Source organism: Zingiber officinale, chromosome 7B (genome assembly GCF_018446385.1).
Source record: "Zingiber officinale cultivar Zhangliang chromosome 7B, Zo_v1.1, whole genome shotgun sequence".
In the NCBI taxonomy this organism is placed as follows: domain Eukaryota; kingdom Viridiplantae; phylum Streptophyta; class Magnoliopsida; order Zingiberales; family Zingiberaceae; genus Zingiber; species Zingiber officinale.
Window position 1 is genome coordinate 111694401 of NC_055999.1, and position 18756 is coordinate 111713156.

General features: G+C 34.3%; 1 protein-coding gene across 12 annotated transcripts in view; it reads left to right on the forward strand.

The window, feature by feature from the left end:
• The first annotated feature begins 662 nt into the window (after window positions 1–662).
• Window positions 663–18756, forward strand: part of LOC122006927 (serine/threonine-protein kinase STY46-like) — a 56998-nt gene continuing 38904 nt past the window's right edge. For 4 of the 12 annotated variants that reach the window (XR_006118797.1, XR_006118799.1, XR_006118798.1 and 1 more), the window contains exons 1-4: window positions 664–1153; window positions 1541–1655; window positions 3153–3235; window positions 3955–4027. Coding sequence is in view for 8 of the 12 variants with exons in the window: in XM_042562630.1 (XP_042418564.1) it covers window positions 957–1153; window positions 1541–1655; window positions 3153–3235; window positions 3955–4027 (468 nt within the window). In the remaining 4 variants the exon portion in view is untranslated. Of the gene's footprint in view, window positions 1154–1540; window positions 1656–3152; window positions 3236–3954; window positions 4028–18756 lie in introns of all 12 variants that reach the window. The other 8 variants (XM_042562626.1, XM_042562628.1, XM_042562625.1 and 5 more) reach the window with 5 other exon arrangements.

Sequence of the window (18756 nt, forward strand, 5' to 3'; positions counted from 1 at the left end):
TTATCAAATTAAAACGGCTCCCGAGGCAAGCCAATTTTTTAAAAAATACTATAATCTAATTGATACAATAATTAATAGTAAAAAAGTATATAATTTAGGCGACACACTTTTAGTTAAAATTATTCTATATCTTGTTAATGTTAGCTAAAATTATTTATATATGATAATTTTAACTAAAATTACTACAAAATTTAGAATAATTTTTATTGAAGTTGGAGTAATTTTAATGATAATAAAATAATTTTAACTAATATTAAAATAATTTTGAGTAACTTATAATAACTTTGACTTTGAACAATGTTCAATAATTTTGACTAATATTTAATTAATATTGAAATAATTTCAAAAAAAAAATGAAGATATAAGTTTTCTCCAAATTAAAATTAAATTATATTACAAGGAGTAAAGTAAATAAATAAACAATATTAGCCATCAACAATTTGGTCCGGCCCAAGTGAGCTCAACTGATTAGCAAGGGAGTGGGCCCCTCGTAAAACTCCATTATTGCCAACGTGCGGGGCCCGAATTTTTGTGTCCGTTGGGGAATTGACCGTAGCCTGCCAGAGACGCTCTTTTATGGTCCGCGTGGCGAGATCCTGACGGGTCTACCCGATCCGCTCGCCTTTAATTTCCGAATTTAATTCAACTTTATTTTTGCCTCAACAGCTACTGCCAACTTCTACCTACGTTGCTTTCCGCCCCGAATCGTTCTGCTCGGTCGGAGCGTTGCGCCTTTTTCCCCACTCCTATCAACTTCCGGAAAAGACCCTTCTGCCCCTGCCGCATTCCTTCCCTTTTCCCCTCGCACCGCCTTGCCGGATAATACCACCACGTCGATCCTCCTTTCGTTTCCAATCTCGCCTTCGAAATCGTAGCTGCGGACTGGCTTCGAGGTTGGCCGCGATCGATGGAGACGCGGCGGCGCTCTTGAATCAGATCGGTGGGGAGGGTAGGCCATGGGTGCCAGAGCGGCGGAGCCGATCGAGGAGGTCGGGGAGAGCTCCTCGCCGCCGCGTGTGTCTGGAGGGCAGGCGGCGTACGACATAAAGAATGAAATATACAAGAGGCTCATGGAGAGCGGAAACGAGGAGGTTCGGTCGAATCCCCACTTCAAGGAATTGTTCGATGGGCACTTTAGCCGGTTGCCGCCCAGGTGATCTCTGTCGTTCTATTATTCTTGAGTAGGTTTCTGGTTTTGTTGAAGGTTTCCGGGGTGAAGTCGGTTCCCGCTTTCTGTTTGGTTGGTTTTTGCAGGTTTTCTTGATCACGAGTTGTTTATCTATCTTGGTCGTTAGAAATTTGGTGCTTTCTAATATTCCTGTTTCATTGCCTAGCTATGATCAATGTGCCTAAGGATCATCTTATTCTATATTAGTGCGAAACTCTGGTAGGAGATCTTGGATTTCGTGGTTTGCTTGAAGATTATGATGGAAGATTTTGTATTTTTTTAATATTTTTTTCCTTCACTCTCGTTTCAAAAGTTTCTAGCTGGGAATACTCTGATTCGAGATTTGCAATTGAATTATCTGGTTACATGCAGCTATAAGCTGGACTTGAATGTTGATAGAGCCGAAGATGTTTTGATACATCAAAAAATTCTTGCAGAAGCCAAGGACCCAGAGAAGAGGCCTGTTTTCTATGTCCGTTTCCAGAAGGTACTGTGTACCTGTGATTGCTTCTTTTATAAGTAAATCATATTCTATTTTAATAATATTTCCTTGGTTCCTCATCGATTATTGATCTGTGATTAGGATTTTGTATGAGATATATAATGAGTTAGATAGTCTCCGTTGTGATTCACTGCTCCACCTGTACTTGTCTATTGCAATTGGTATAAATTTATGACTGTTGATGAATAATCATTGTTCATCCTCACTAATCCTCATCATTTTTTATTTACTATTGATTGTCTCTATGAATATTTATTGATATGCCCAATATTTTCCTAAAGCTGAATAATACATTTCATATCATCCAAATCGTTACAAATAGAACTCAGTTTCCCTCTCAATGAGTTTATAAGATGACAACTAGCTAAATTGTAGCTTCTAAAGGGGATTATTTCTCAGGATTGCATTTTTTTCCCCACCAAATGAGTAGTCTATTTGCAATATTTGGTGCACTTAGAGAAACATTGGATTTAGGCCTTTAATTCTGTCAGTATAATTGCACAAACTTATTTTTAAATTGTATAGACAATAGCTGAATTAGAAGGCAAGCTGCCAATCATATCTTTCTGGTTGCCTCCATTTTTTTCAACTATGTTTGTCTGTTTCACAATATTTAAAAGGTGCAATGAGGGCCCATCTTTAGTTGTAAAAATTTTGCTGTGGAATACTAGTTGCTAAAAACTTGATTATGTATTTGTAAAAATGAGGAGGTGATTTTCAAAACTGAACTAATGAAGTATTGATATTTGATAAATATAAGGTTTTAAATCTCATTTTTGCCTTGCTCATATTGGGCAGATGAACTTTTCTATGCATGAGCTGGCACTGAAACCCTGTTGAAATATGAAATCTCAATGGGGTGCATCAACACATGGCATAACCATGTCGGAGTGTGCTTTTCAGCAGCAATCTCAACAGGGGAACATTGTTTGGATGCCCGAGATCAATGTGGGAAAGGCTGAAGATTAGTCTTGTTGGTCACGAGTGATCATTACTTCTGTTCATCTTTTTTCTTACTATTCCTCTTTAACTTCTTCCTCTTTCTCCTCCTCATCATGATGGTTTCTATTTGACACCAACTTGTACCCCTACATAATACAGTATCAATCACCAAAACAATCTCGTTTTACCCAGCCACCAAAACTCAAAACTGTAATGAGATCTTAAATCTTGGTCAAAGCTGTCGTAAGCACTGTGTTACTTCATCTCCTATATGAATGTTAGCTATGAATATAGATCTAGCTGTCTGACACAATTGTTTATAAACTTTTTACATGTAATCATTAAGGGTTTTTCTATCAAACTTGAGTGTTGGTGTCCCCAAATCGTATGAAGTGTGTTGATGAAGAGTTTGACCATTGAAGCACAAATGATAGCCATAACTTTACTGCTGATAATTTTCCATTCCTAACTACTGACATATTATTTTTGCCTTTATAATTAATGATGACACGTGAAATTTACTTTGAACCTTGCTCAAAGCTAGAGGAACAAAATTTGGATGCAATAGAGAACATTGAGGGCTCTGATGATGAAACTGAGTTTGGAGATGCTTTTTCATCAAGGTGTGTTCTACTCTCAAATAGTTTTTACAATGTGGGTCAATGGTTTGGAACTTCATGCTAAAACACATTGTAATAAATGATACTTCTAGTTTGATGATGCTTGCGTATACTTTCCTGCTAGTTCGTTCTCCTTTTGGTTGACTTTGTAAGCTCATCACATTTAGATGTGTTTATCTGATGCCATTGTAGTTAAGTAATTATAATATGGATTGTTTCTCTCTACAAGTAACATACACCAGCTAGCATGTGTACATTTAATGAGAGTCCATCTATATATCTTCCATTATCAAGAAGGAACTTTGTGCATAATCATGAGAGGACTTTGTTTCATTTCTACATTAGGACATGGTTGGACTGGACTCTCAATCATGTGAAATAAATGAGAAAATGGGGTTTATGTTCTTTTTATACGGCGGTGATAAATATTCTGCTTTATTTCTGCAACTTGCAGAATCTTAGTGACTTGTATTCTTTTAATTAATTTGACAATTTTAGGTGCCACTGTATCCTAAAGAGTAATTTAGAGTTTTCCTATACATCAAATCCATAAACTCGAAACTACTACAGGAGTGACTAGGATTTGGAGGAGTGGTACACATTCATGATTCCTAGTCCCTGCATCTGTAAACTTTATGCAATATGGAAACCAGTATGAAAATTTAGCAATTATGCCCTATCTTTCATGCATAGAAACTGACTATTGAACATCCAATTTACAGGCATGGAAGTAGGTTTGCCATGATTCATGAAATTCTATTTTCCACCCTTGACAAACCAAAGCTTCTTAGCCAGGTAGTTAATATTGAAATTTACAATCTTCTCTATTTTGTTGCATAACAGAATGTTTTGCTTTTGTTCATCTAACAAGCCTGAAGCTTGGTTTCACTTTAGTCAATTTGCCGATTTGGATAAGTACCTGGACTACTCAACCAACTTGGCCGACTCAGTTATGCAACAGACACATTTTGAATTCTTAAAACCAATCTCTTCTCAACTAGCCTTTACCAATTTGTTGAGTTATAGTGATTCTGTTTAAACTTGATTTCATATGGTATTGTCATTTTATTAGTTAAGCTAGTATTACTTGGCACAAATGAAGAATTTTTGCATTGGCACCCAAGATTAAAGCTACAAATAAGTAGGGGGTTAAGGTATTTATTCGATTCTCTTTAGACAATGAATGAGGTAGATGCAGTCGGTTGCATTTACTGAACATTATATTAGTCCAGGTTGTGAGACCCACATTATCTGTGTATCTAGAACACACATTTTTTGCTAATGCATATAGAATGCTATTTAAACAGAATACAACCTAGAAATAAGTTTAATACCTCTAGAAAATGGACTAAATTGATTGAGAGCTTGTCAAATCATGAATGTAAAGGATAAAATAAGTTGTAATTTTTTTTCAACTAAATTGATTTAAACAAACTTGACCAATGTAACCAACTTCATTTCCTCACTGCCTAGATTTGTTGCAGGTTAGGAGAAAAACCCTACTGTTGCATGTGATCTATCATCATTTATGTTAAACACCTCGTCCATCTCTTCTTCATTTAGTGTGGAGCAGGAGATTATTTATTGATTGATAGAGAGTATTAGTAGCTCTCTTGGTCAATGCAACCTCTTCTCAGTTAAACCCATTTATTTAACTATTCCATGAACATACTATATATCCGTATAATGATTGTAATACGCTTAGTATCTTTGGAGACTTCCATGAGGAGCGATCACTGTGAGGATGTAATGCACTCAATCTAAGGAGTAAGCTATGTTGTGGATGGGAGTTCAGGAACTAACAATGTGGAAGCATGAACTGTTGGCAAACTAAGAAACAAGAAGGAATGCTTAGAAATTGGACTAATGTGTGAAGTAGCATGTAAGTCGATTACGTCTGCGTTAACTAATCTATCACAATTTTAAAGAGATTAGAGGAACAATATGAAGCTGTCTGAAGTTGTTGCATGGTTGCCTATGTTGTACTTCTTAAATTTATAATGAACATTAGCTTGAGTTCTATTACTTAGTGCAATCTTCTCTTAACATTGGTGTCTCTGATACACTCAATAAACCTCTTAGATGTTTCAAATGAATGGGAAGTGATAGGTTGGCGAATCAGATCAAACACAAATCTATACACACTTCAAATGAACTTTGACTACTAGATGGTTTACTGAATTGCTATAAGTAAATTCAGCAAGTGAAAAAAGAGAACCTCAAAATTTTAATTTTTCACCTGCTAGACACCTAAGCATATTTTCCAGATTGCAATTGAGAACCTCGATCTATTCATTAGTTTGTTGATGGAAAGTAGACACGAACCTGTGTTGGGTTTCAAATAATTTTTAGATGATTTTCTAACAATAATGAACAAAATTTACATTCCTATACATGCAGGAAGCCCATGACTCTAACAACCTTTCTAAAGAATAACTTGAGTATATGAGACACATTGTTGGTCTTGTTTCACAAAATGAAATGAAATGTGACATCTTTATAAATCTATCGACTGCCACTAAATGGAGTCATAGCTTCAGTTAATTTGGGTAAGACCAAAAACAAAGTCCATGCTGACATCTTTGAAAGGCTTGTGGGAATCAACAACGGTGTCTAGAAGCTCATGTTTCACATAGTTGTCTTTGTCTGTAACATATGTGACTATCATACAATCCAAACAACATCTTATCAATAAGGACCAATAAATCTATCCAAAATAAAGATGATAGTCTAATCCTTCCTAAATTGTTCAACAAGATAACTTGCTTATATTTTCCAGATGAGAAAAAATCTAAGTAAAATTGTAGGAATCCATATACGTGTGACCTTAAATAAGTAATCTTTTTGATAAAAAAATCAATCTAAATCTTGAACATTTTGAAAAGTTATCTTATAGTCATATACATCCTTGAGTCGAGCAAATTCTACCACCGGTGTGCTCATTGTGTGTAATGTGGCTACAAGACTCAGTTTATGGATGGGCTCGTTATCCTCATTAGGTTATTTATTTATTTTTTTTTTTGGACAAATTTATATTCTTAGGAATTCAACCAGTCAACCATGTTTAAGATGTTTAAGAATAAGGGCTGATCCGGTGATGACCCAGGAGGGCCCACCTCCAAGGAAGTTCAGCGCTTTGGTAGACGTCAAAGTCAAGGGGTGGTCAACCGAGAGACTAACCGGTCAGAAGACCCCTCGTCCCTGTCCGATCAGAAGAGTTCGGAGGGGGTTGGCCAAGCCTACAACACACCGAGGCAAGGGACTGCACGCCGAGCGGCTAAGACATAGGCGCATGAGGCCAAAGGAGAGGCCGATCGGACCAATCAAGTTGGAGTCCAGCGAGGCAAAAGACATTCACGCCGATTGGCCAGGACATAGGCGCATGAGGCCAAAGAATAGGCCGGTCGGCTCGATCAAGGGGAATCCGGCCAGACCGACAGCCGACAAATAAGACGGGGGTACATGCCAACATCCTTCTGGGAGTCAGTCCTGCCGATTAATGGTGCGTATGGATAGAATATCCTTTTGGAAGTCAGTTTCGCCGACTTACGGCGAGGAAGGACAGAGGATCGTATGTTAGAAGATCCCGCCGCTGTGGCAGAGATACGCTTGCCCCGTTATGGTAAGATGTCAGGGATCCTTTCTCAATGTTAGCTTTTGGGGAAAGTTTGGGAATACGCATCCGATCGGGATGCGTGTAGTCTACTCGCCGAAGCCTTATATAAGGAGAGGAGCAGCCCCCCTCGCGGAGGTACGCAAAAAGGTCTTCGGGAGCCACTATTCTCTTCTTTATTGCTTCCTTTGTTTTCTTTGCTTGCCGGTGTGTAACTTGAGCGTTGGAGGGCCGTCGCCGGGAGCTCCCTCCCGACTTGGCACTAACGACTTGTGGTTGCAGGAGCGCGAGAGCATCAGTGAAGACGAAGGGCCACCTCAGCGTTGCTTTCTGGTGGCCATCTACTCAGCTTCTGGGCAAGATCAAGGGCCTTACTCTCTTTGCTTAATTTCTTGAAAGATGACTAAGGTAGACATAGACAATTATAACACCCTTTCTTATCCAAGTTTGTTAAAATGCTACTAAAGTTCTTAATGAAGCCCTAAGAAGATTGCATAGTTATGAAAGCTTTAAATTAGTAAGATGTTTAGATAATGCTATTGCTCTAATTTTCTATAAATTTGTAGAAATGCCCTCGTAAGAAATATTAATCCTAAGAAAGAGAACTTGGGGTCACAAGGAGCACTTCTTCAAATTGTAGTTTTTTTTTTAATACTAAATATCTAAAGAACATGGTGAATATCTTTGAGATGAGCATCATGTGTCTTATTGTAGAAGGTCATCAAAATAGGTGACTAAGAATCAAGGTTTAAAATCTCGACCCATGCCGAGGTTTTGATTTCAGACCGGAACGATACGATTTCGGTATCATATTGTGCATGCTATATGACTTTGGTATTTTTTTATTTATATATAGTAATCATTAGATAAATATGTTTATTGTGTATAATTTAAAAATAAGTTGTATATTCATTTTTCAATTATTGAACAACTATTGTTAGAAAAAACAATTAAATATAGTTTTCTTTAAAGAAAATTGATCTATCAATAATTTGAATTAAAATTAATATATCATAATATGTTACCTTACTAATACCAAAAGGAATGACATGAATCAGTTGGAAACATTAGTTCTTGTAATATTCTGTTTATATCAGTTCCATTATTCTCCAATGTCTAGATTAAATAATCATCCCATGACATGCAATATTGATATTGATTTCTCTACATGTCCATGTGTCTTGATTCATCACTAAAAGTTGGATTTGAACTAACACCACTGAAATTGGAATGGGTATAGGCACAGGATAAGTATAAAAATAAACATACGTCTCCGAGCTCTGGTATGATGGATCGCCATATGATGCATCAGAGTTATAATAAGACGAGTATGATGAACTTCGACCAAAATCAATCTCAGCTATACTCATGCATATCTTGATAATTATGATCTTTCTTTTGTATCACCCTTATTTCGAAGTTGATATTGAATAATTCTATTTCCATGATCATAATCTTCAGTTGCATGTGTGTAATCTGTCTCACATATCCATGGCTCCGGTGCTGGAGTAGGGGAAACATAATTTTTACCACTAGATGCATCACCACTATTATCACTTCCATGAGTACTCGCACGACTATTAACATCACTATCCTTATTTTGAACTTCTTGTCGGACTACAGTGTCAAAAGGTGATAATGTTTCATCACTGTCATCATGTTCTTGCTCATCAATTGTATCGAGTGGATTTTCACTAATTCTTAATTGACCCCTTCTTGTAAAAATAGGAGGTTTGCCTTTTTTTCTTTCTTTGTAGTAAAAATTACAGGGTCTTTGCCTTTGCTTTTACCTTTATCAATAGACTTTAGTTGAGTTTGGGGTTGGGATGTTTGAGAAGGTTTAGACTGAGATCCAGAAAATCAAAATTCTTGATCAAAAGCTTCATTATCTTCTTCCTCACCGATATCTTCTCTATCTTGTTTTTTTTTCAATTTGTTGAGTAAGAAATTGAGATGGTCGTGGTGGGTCTCTTGCTTCATCAAGTAATGGATTTTCAGCCTCAACAATGCTCCACCAATCCATAATTTGATCATTCTCAGTTTGGACAAATCCAATATTAAATGAGTCTACATCACCAGACTCTTGTTTTTTCTTCTCTTCTGTTATTGCTATTAGTTGAAGACGCATATTATAATAAACGTATACCATCTTCTTCAAGCGACGATAAGAAAGACAATTTTGTACTTTTGTATGAATGATTGAGAAAGTTGACTAATTTCTTTCACAACCACTTGAAGACGTTTGTGAGAGAATTCATACGATAATAATTTTTAAATTTGGAGCTGATCCTCTCGAAATAGCTCCAAATTTGACTTTCATTAATAGGATCGCTAAAAGAACTATATGCCTCTCGAAATAATCGCCTTTCATTAATAGTCTCAACAATTGATTCTCTATTTATTTATAGTCTTGATATTACATTTCTAAGGGCCACTAATAGATCATCATTTGTACCAAGATTATAACGTTTTTGATATGCCGAATTGAGATAATAACCTACAATTATTAAACATATATAATTATTAATAACAATATTAAAAAAAAAATTATAATTAAAAAATGCATACCTGCCAAATGAATATATTTCCCATTTGGTTGTCCCATCTTGTAGTGTGTCTGCTAATGCAATCTTAATACTTGGTTGGTGATTGTAGACGTCTTTTAATTTCCTCTTTTGTTTCATGAATTAGACGGTAAACATTGTCCATTTGTGGCTACTTGTCCCTATCGTCTTTTCATAGAACAAACTATAAGAATATCTATGATATAGTCCCAAAATTTAACCGATATAATAATTTTTTGCACTTCCTTACCTTCGGTCATATTAGATTATTGAGAGGTTTCCCAAATCTCAGAAGAGGATATGACTTTCAATCCACTTTTTTCTGATTCAATGATTTTAATAAGTGAAAGTTAGTGGCAAATCTAGTCGCTTCTAGTTGCATAATCTCCTTATTAATAAATTTCCTCATTAATTTATGAATCCTATGATAATTTTAGAGGAATTTTGTTAAAGACTAATCTTTTTTCACTACCTTCTTCACTATATCGAGTTTACCGATATCCGCTATCATCAAATTGATAGTGTGCTGCACATAGTGTCAAAAATAATGTTTAATACTTTTGCTTCAATAACTCTCTAACCCTCTTAAAGTTGATACCATTATCTGTAATCACCTACACTATATGTTCTGCACTTATCTTTTGAACTACATTATCCATCAAACGATATATGCAGGGTTCATCATGATAGTTTGTAGTTGCATCGATAGATTTATAAAATAACATCTTTCTATTGTAACATAGTAGAAAGTTGATAATGCTCATCCGTATAGGTCCTGTCCATGCTTCACACATCAACGTAATCCCATATAAGTTCTATTGCTTCTTGCATGATAGATCCAAGTCTGATCACCTCCATTTGTTTATCTAAATATGGACCAGCAATTTCATATGCAGTCGAAGATTGAATACCTACCAGTTTTTTAGATGTTGGATATCATGATATGGTAGTATGTGTTGTTTGCTGCATTAGGGGGAATATGATTAAAATAAAAAAAATCAGCAATACTCTGACTGATTGATTTCTTCTCTTTTGTATATGCATTATCAATCCTAGTCCGTTCGCTATCTTGGTCTGGGATGTCTTGATCTTATAGAAGGAAAAAAACCGACCATTACCACCTTGTGTTGAAGTAATACGAACACTTGCACTCCTTCCCAATGTTGATGCAGTAGTTGAGCCACTTCCATGAGCCATTTCTGTCGTATATTTTGCTCATATTCATATTAAGTTCGAGAGGCATTGAGAGGTGCTAAAAAATCTTCATCATTTGGAACTTCACCATGACCTTTAAATTCATCATAGATTAGGTTTTAGAGCCTCGGCTATCAACAAGTTCATGTGTCATTGTTGTTTATACTTTAATGCATTTTTGTCATCAAGTTCCTCTTTCATTGCACAATGAACTTTTTGAGAAACTTTTGGACAATTAGAAAGATTGCAATATGGAGGATCTTATTTAATGCGACATAGAAGTGACTTAGGTGTTGGTGGGAGTGGCTCAACTACTGCATCACCATTGAGAAGGAGTGTAAGTGTTCATATTACTTCAACACAAGGTGGTATTGGCTATTTTTTTCCTTTTATAGGACGAAGACGTGCAGTTGATATTGATCCACAGATCAAGCTAGCAAACAAACTAGGATTGATGATGCATATATAAAAGAGAAGAAATATCAAAGTATTGCTATTTTTTTTCATTTTAATCATATTCCCCCTAATGTAGCAAACAATACATACTATCATAGCATGATGTCCAACATTAAAAAATCTGGTCCTAGTATTTAATATCTGACTGCATATCAAGACTTGGATCCTATCATACAAGAAGCAATAGAACTTGTATGAGGTTACGTTGATGTGTGATGGGTGGACAGGACCTACACGGAAGAACATTATCAATTTTTTATTATGCTGTAATAGAAAGGCGATATTTCATAATCTATTGATGCAATTACAGACTATCATGATGCACCATACATATATCGTTTGATGGATAATGTAGTTCTAGAGATAAGTGCAGAACATATAGTGTAGGTGATTACATATAATGACGCCAACTTTAAAAGGGCTGGAGAGTTATTGGAGCAAAAGTATCAAACATTATTTTGGACACCATGTGCAACACATTATCGATTTGATGATGACGGATATTGATAAACTTGATATAGTAAAGAATACAAAAGAGAAATCAGTCAAAGTATTACTAAAATTTTTTCATTTTAATCATATTCCTCCTAATACAACAAACAACACATACTATCGTAGCATGGTGGCCAACATCCAAAAATCTTGTCTTGGTATTTAGCCTCTGACTGTATGTAGATGAACAAGTGGAGGAGATCAAGACTTGGATCCTATCATGCAAGAAGCAATTGAGCTTATATGAGGTTACATTGTGTAATGGGTGGACAAGACCTACACGGATGAGTATTATTAACTTTCTACAATGCTGCAATAGAAAGGTGATATTTTATAAATCTATTGATACAACTATCGTTTGATGGATAGTGTAATTCAAGAGATAGGTGCATAACATATAGTGTAGGTGATTACAGATAATGGTGCCAACTTTAAGAGGGTTGGAGAGTTATTGGAGAAAAGTATCAAACTTTATTCTGGACACCATGCGCAACACACTATCGATTTGATGATAACGGATATCGGTAAACTCGATATAGTGAAGAATACAAAAGAGAAGAAATCAATCGGTGAAAGTATTGTTATTTTTTTTTTCATTTTAATCATATTCTCTTAATGTAGCAAACATAGCATGGTGTCCAGCATCCAAAAATTTAGTTTTAGTATTCAATCTCCGACTACATATGAAATTACTGGTTCATATTTAGATGAACAAGTGGAGGAGATTAAGACTTGGATCCTAACATGCAAGAAGCAATAGAGCTTATATGAGGTTACGTTGATGTGTGATGGTGGACATGACGTACACGGATGAGCATTATCAACTTTTTACTATGCTGTAATAGAAAAGTGTTATTTTATAAATCTATTGATGCAATTATAGACTATCATGATGCACCATACATATATCGTTTGATGGATAATGTAGTTTAAGAGATAGGTGTATAACATATAGTATAGATGATTAACGCCAACTTTAAGAGGGCTGGAGAGTAATTGGAGCAAAAGTATCAAACATTATTTCGGACACCATGTGCAACACTATCGATTTTATGATGACGGATATCAATAAACTCGATATAGTGAAGAATGTAGTGAAAAAGGTCAATCTTTAACCAAATTTCTCTATAATTATTATTGGATTCATGGATTAATAAGGAAATTTATTAAAGGGGAGATTTGCAACGCAATTAGATTTGCCACTAACTTTCTCTTGTTAAAATTGTTGACTCATAAAAAAAGTGGATTGAAAGTCATGCTCTGTTTTGAGGATTGGGAAGCCTCTTGATATTCTAATATGACCAAAAGTAAGGAGGTGTAAAAATTATTATATTTGTTAGATTTTGGGACTATATCGTAGATATTTTTATAATAGGAACTTTTTTTACGTTGTTCTATTTAAAGTCGATATGGATAAGAAATCACAAATGGACAACGTTTATCGCCTAATTCATGAAGCAAAAGAAGAAATTAAGAGACGTCTACCATCACCAAGTATCAAGATTATATTGATACAGACCAAATGGGAAATATATTCATTTGACATGTATGTATTTTTTAATGATAATTTTTTTTTAATATTATTATTAATAATTATATGTTTAATTATGGTAGGTTATTATTTCAATTCGGTATATCAATATCGTTATAATCTTGGCATAAATGGTGATCTATTAGTGACTCTTAAAAATGTAATATCAAGATCAAGGTTTAAAATTGACTCGTGCCGAGATTTCAGTCTCAGATTGAAGCGATATGGTTTTAGTACCGTATCGTGTCATGCCGATACGATTTCGATACTTATATTAATTTTATGTATCTTAACATACTTTTCTCAAAACTTCCAAAATAAAGGATAGATAATCTAAAATATTTCCTACATGTAAAGATTAGATATTCATATCAACAAAAATGTGTTTTATGTTTAGGAAGTAAGAATCTAAATGTAGAAAGCAAGTATGTTAATATTAGTTCCAAATCTCAAATCGATTTTAAGATTTTTTTATTATCTATAATAATTATATAAATTAACGTAAAATCCTAATTTATATATAATAATTATATGATTTATTTATTTATTTATATAATTATAGTTTATAAATATTATAAATAATTTATATTAAATATTTAAATAATATAATATATAATATTGCATTCTAAAATAAAATTTATTTAAAAAATTTATATATATTTTTATTTTTTTAACAATTAATTTTTTTAGAATTTTTTATAAAATTTTAAAATTATTTTAAATATTTTTATAAAATTTTAATCCATTTTTAATTTATAAAAATAATTTAATATTTGTTTTTAAATTTATTTTAAATTATATAATTATATATTATATAAACTATTTTTTTATTTACTTTATTTTCTTATATTTTTAATAAAAATAATAAAAATATTAAATTATATATTATAATTATATTAATTAATTAACTATTTATTTAATTATTTATTAATTTATATAATAATTAATTGGAAATTATATATAGAATATACGGTTTTAATTAAAACTTTTATAAAACTTTCCTTTTCCTCAAAATTTCGCGATTCCTGCTGTCTCGTCCCCTGCTGCACGATTCGCCTCGTAGTCACCTCTCCGTTGCCTCACAATCGCGCAGTCGCCTCGTCGCCACCTCTCAGTCGCGCAGTCGCCTAGCCTCCGCTTGTCGCTATTGATCTCTCGTTGGTTGTCTTTCCGAAGCTTCGAGGTAAGCCTTCATTTGACGGCAGAAGGTATGTCACCCAAATTCCTTCTTCCCTTTGTTGCGCACACGTGACGCACGCGATGACCATGCGAAATTATCGCGTGCGTTGGTTCGGTGCCGGTCCTGTGTCGGAACGGCAAAAATCGCTCGTTTCGGGCGGCACAACACGGTATTTCATTCCTTGATCAAGATTACAAACAAATAGAGAATCAATTGCTGAGATTATTAATGAAAGTCGATTATTTCGAGAGGCATATGGTTTTTTTAGTAATTCTATTGCATTGTCATGCAGATATAAAATGGATGCATGCAAATATACTAATAATTATTGTCAACAAATATAAATACTATTTTAATTTTATTCTTATTTATCTTATAGCTGAGTGATGATTATAATATGGAGGATCAACTCTAAATTTGAAAAATATTGTAGTATGAATTCTCTTATGGACAACGTCTTCAATTGGTTGCGAAAGAAATTGGTCAACTTCTCCCTCATTCATTCAAAAGTACAAAATTGTCTTTCTTATTGTTGCTGGGAGAAGATGGTCTACGTTCATTATAATATGCGTCTTCAACTAATAGCAATAACAGAAGAGAAGGAAGAATAATAGTTTGGTGATGTAGAATGATCGAATGATGGATTGGTGGAGCGTTGTTGAGGCTGAAAATCCATTATTTGATAAAGCAGGAGATCCTCCACGACCATCTCAATTTCTTAATAGATTGAAAAAATACAAGATAGAGAAAATATCGGTGACGAAGAAGATGATGATGAAGCTTTTGATCAAGAATTTTGATTTTCTGGATCTCGGTCTAGATGTTCTCAAACATCCCAAGCTCAAACCCAACCAAAGTCCATAGATAAAGGCAAAAACAAAGGCAAAGCTCTTGTAATTTTTACTATAAAGAAAGAAAATTGTAAACCTCTTGCTTTTACATGAAGGGGTCAATTGAGAATTAGTGAAAATCCACTTGATGCAATTGATGAGCTAGAACATGATGATAATGATGAGACACCATCACGTTCTGAGATTGTAGTTCGACTTGAAATTCGAAATGAGGATAGTGATGGTGATAGTAGTGCAAGTACTCATGGAAGTGTTAACAGTGAAATTGCATCTGGTGTAAAAATTATGTTCCCCCTACTCTAATACCGGAGCTAGGGACATCTGAGAGATTACACATGCAATTGAAGATTATGATTATGAGCTAGAACTATTCAATATCAACGTCGAAATAAGGTTGACAAACAAAAGAAAACTCATAATTATCAAGATAAGCGGGCGAGTTTAGTTGAGATTGATTATGGTCGAAGTTCTTCATACTCTCAGCCTTCTTATTATAACTCTTATACTAGAGCTCGGGGACGTATGTTTATCCTTATCATGTGCTTGTACCCGTTCCGATTTATGCCAATTCAAATCCAATTTTTAGTGATATGTGGAGATATTATATTAATATTGCATGTATTGAGATGATCAATTTAATCCGAGCAATGAAGAACTATAAAATTAATCTAAGCAGAATGTTGCAAGAACTAATGTTTCTTCACGCCACTCTTTTTGGTATTAGTAAGGTAACATATTATAATATATCAATTTTAATTTGAATTATTGATAGATCAGTTTTGAAGGGGAGCCTTGGCGCAATGGTAAAGTTGTTGCCATGTGACCAAAAGGTCACGGGTTCGAATCTTGGAAACAACCTCTTGCAAAAAGCAGGGTAAGACTGCATACAATGGATCCTTCCTCGGAATCTCGCATGACGAGAGCTTCGTGCACCGGACTATTTTTTTTATTGATAAATCAGTTTTCTTTAAAGAAAATTATATTTAATTTTTTCTAATAATATTAAATTATTTAATAATTGAGAATTTATATAAAATCAATATATAGCTTATTTTTAAATTATATATAATAAATATATTTATCTAATAATTACTATATATAAATAAAAAAATATTGAAATCGTATCGGTACGATACCGAAACCGTATCGTTTCGGGACCGATATCTTAACACGGATCAATGTTTTAAACCTTAGCTCTATCCATTGCCTCGTAAATGTATCCCATTGCAGGTTTTTTTTTTTTTTTCCAGTCAACCAATTGAAGAACTTTTACTAATAGATTGCCTATTTTCACAGCATAAACAACAATATTCCCAAACAAAGACATTAATATAGCTCCTGCTGCCCGTTTACCTGACATCTCTTTTGAAAATCTACTAGCAGTCCACTTTTCAGAAGGAACCGTTTGTGTCAAAAATGCTTTTGCAAAATGAGGTTTTCCCGCCCTAATCATATCCCTCTGTCTTGTGAATTTCCTCATCATATTTATAATTTTTCGGCCTATTTTATATATATATATATATATATATCTTCAAACATCAAATCAAGTAGTGAGCAACACATGGAGACTAGTATAAGTGGGGATACTTTCTATTCATTCAAATTGGAAAATAATATTGTAAGTTAAAAGAAAAAAACAGAATAATAATTTTATATAATGGTAATAAAATTATATATACCAGCTACAACATTTGCGCTTGCACTATCTATGACAACTTGAACCACATGCTTTTCCCCAATACGTTGTACATATCTATCAAGTAGCTCAAACATTTTCTCTCCTGTGTGTGAGTAGCTTGACCCATCAACTAAGTTCTGTTTTTTCTATTGGTCCACCCATCAGCCATCAAAATCCAATCAATCTCATGGTCTTTCAAGATTGATTTGGTACGCTCCAACTCCTTTTTTAAATGACCCTAACTTCATGGAGTAGGGGGCTTCATTCCAGAACCAAATTGCCCAATAGCTTTAATTATCGGTCCAAAGCTATCATAATTTATGACATTAAATGGAATGCCTGCTTCATACATCCATCTAGCAAATCTTTGCACAGCATTCTCCCTCAATTGTTTTTATTTTCATCATATAACTTTGTTTCTTTTTTCTTTCCTTGACAATTTCATCAACATCTTGCCAAAAGTATAAATCAATTGGGCCAGTTTGCTTTGATTTCTTGCCTTGAAAATTAGTTAAAAGGCTGAACACTGACTCGATGAAGCTGATATGGGTCTTTTTCCTTTCATTGGGATATCTTCTTTGACTTTCCAATTCTCTTGCTGATCAGCAACATCATCAAAATGAGGCATGACATCCATTTGATTTTTCACCTCTTTTTTCTGTCATATAAGAACTCAATTCTTCTTTTACATGCTCTGGACATTGCAGGCAAACTTTGGCATTTCTATGCTCTGAACAAAAATACAGAATCATAAGAATTAAAATTCTGAACTAATTTATAATTTGATTATGTGAGAAAAAAAACAAAATCAATAAGAAAACTTATGAACTTAATTACAATTTGAATTTGTGAGGGGAAAAAAAACAAAACCATTAAAAGAAAAAATTTAGAACTAATTTTTAATTTCAACTTGTAACAGAAAAAACCCATAATAAAAAAATATGAACTAATTTACAATTAAAATATGTGAGGAAAAAAACATACCGTTGTTATGAAGAAACAAATGAAGAAAAACTATCAAAATTTGAAGCAAGAAAGTGTAGCCAATTCCTTATATTATCGGCTATCCCCCTATAATCAAGTGTGTGTTGTAGATACGGGATCTTATATTATTGGTTGCTGGGTCATCAAAGGCTAGACAGAGGCAAGCTAGCAGACTGGTTTGCTAGGGACGACAGCGTGGTTTGAGCATATGATTTCTTTAGGCATCCTAGTCCTAAGAAGCCATGAGTTTGGACAGAAGACCTATGTACAACCAAGTCACGCAGTTATCCTTTGGATGGTACAATTATCCTGGATAGTACAGAGGCGTCTTCCCACTAGAGACAAAAAGGAGTACATGGAGGATAGACAGTGCACATTCTATAGATAGGTGCTGGAGATACATGAGCATATATTTTTTGGATGCCTCCTATAGCAGAGTTATGGAGGTAGATTAGAGACTGACTTCACATGCAACAGGAGATGTCTACATATCGACGGATGATGCGAGTTTTTGAGAGGTATTACCCTGGGAGTAGGATGTTGACAAAGACCCGTCATCTTGCCTTGTCTTCTATGATACATTATGTATGGAGAGCTAGAAATAGTAGTTTATTTGGTGAGGGACAATTAGAAAGTGAGAATTTGTAGGAGGGTGTAAATTCATGTATATCGGTCTTTGGGAGTATTCTTGGATCTAACACCACACATCAGTAGCTCCTAAAGGTTAATTCTTATACTCTTGATTTATGCTATACTATTTTACTTATCAAAAAAAGAAAGTGCAGTCAAATTCAGATGATATTGATGTTGTAGGCAAGAGAAGAGTTCACATTTGAGAAGGGTGGTTGATGTTTATATTTTAGGGGAGAGATAGAGTCTCGTAGAGAAATAAGTCTGCAAGAGAAATTGATGTTGATTTTTGAGGGGAGAGGAAGAGTCACGTAGAGAATAAAGTGTTGCTTGCATGCTAACCACTCACAA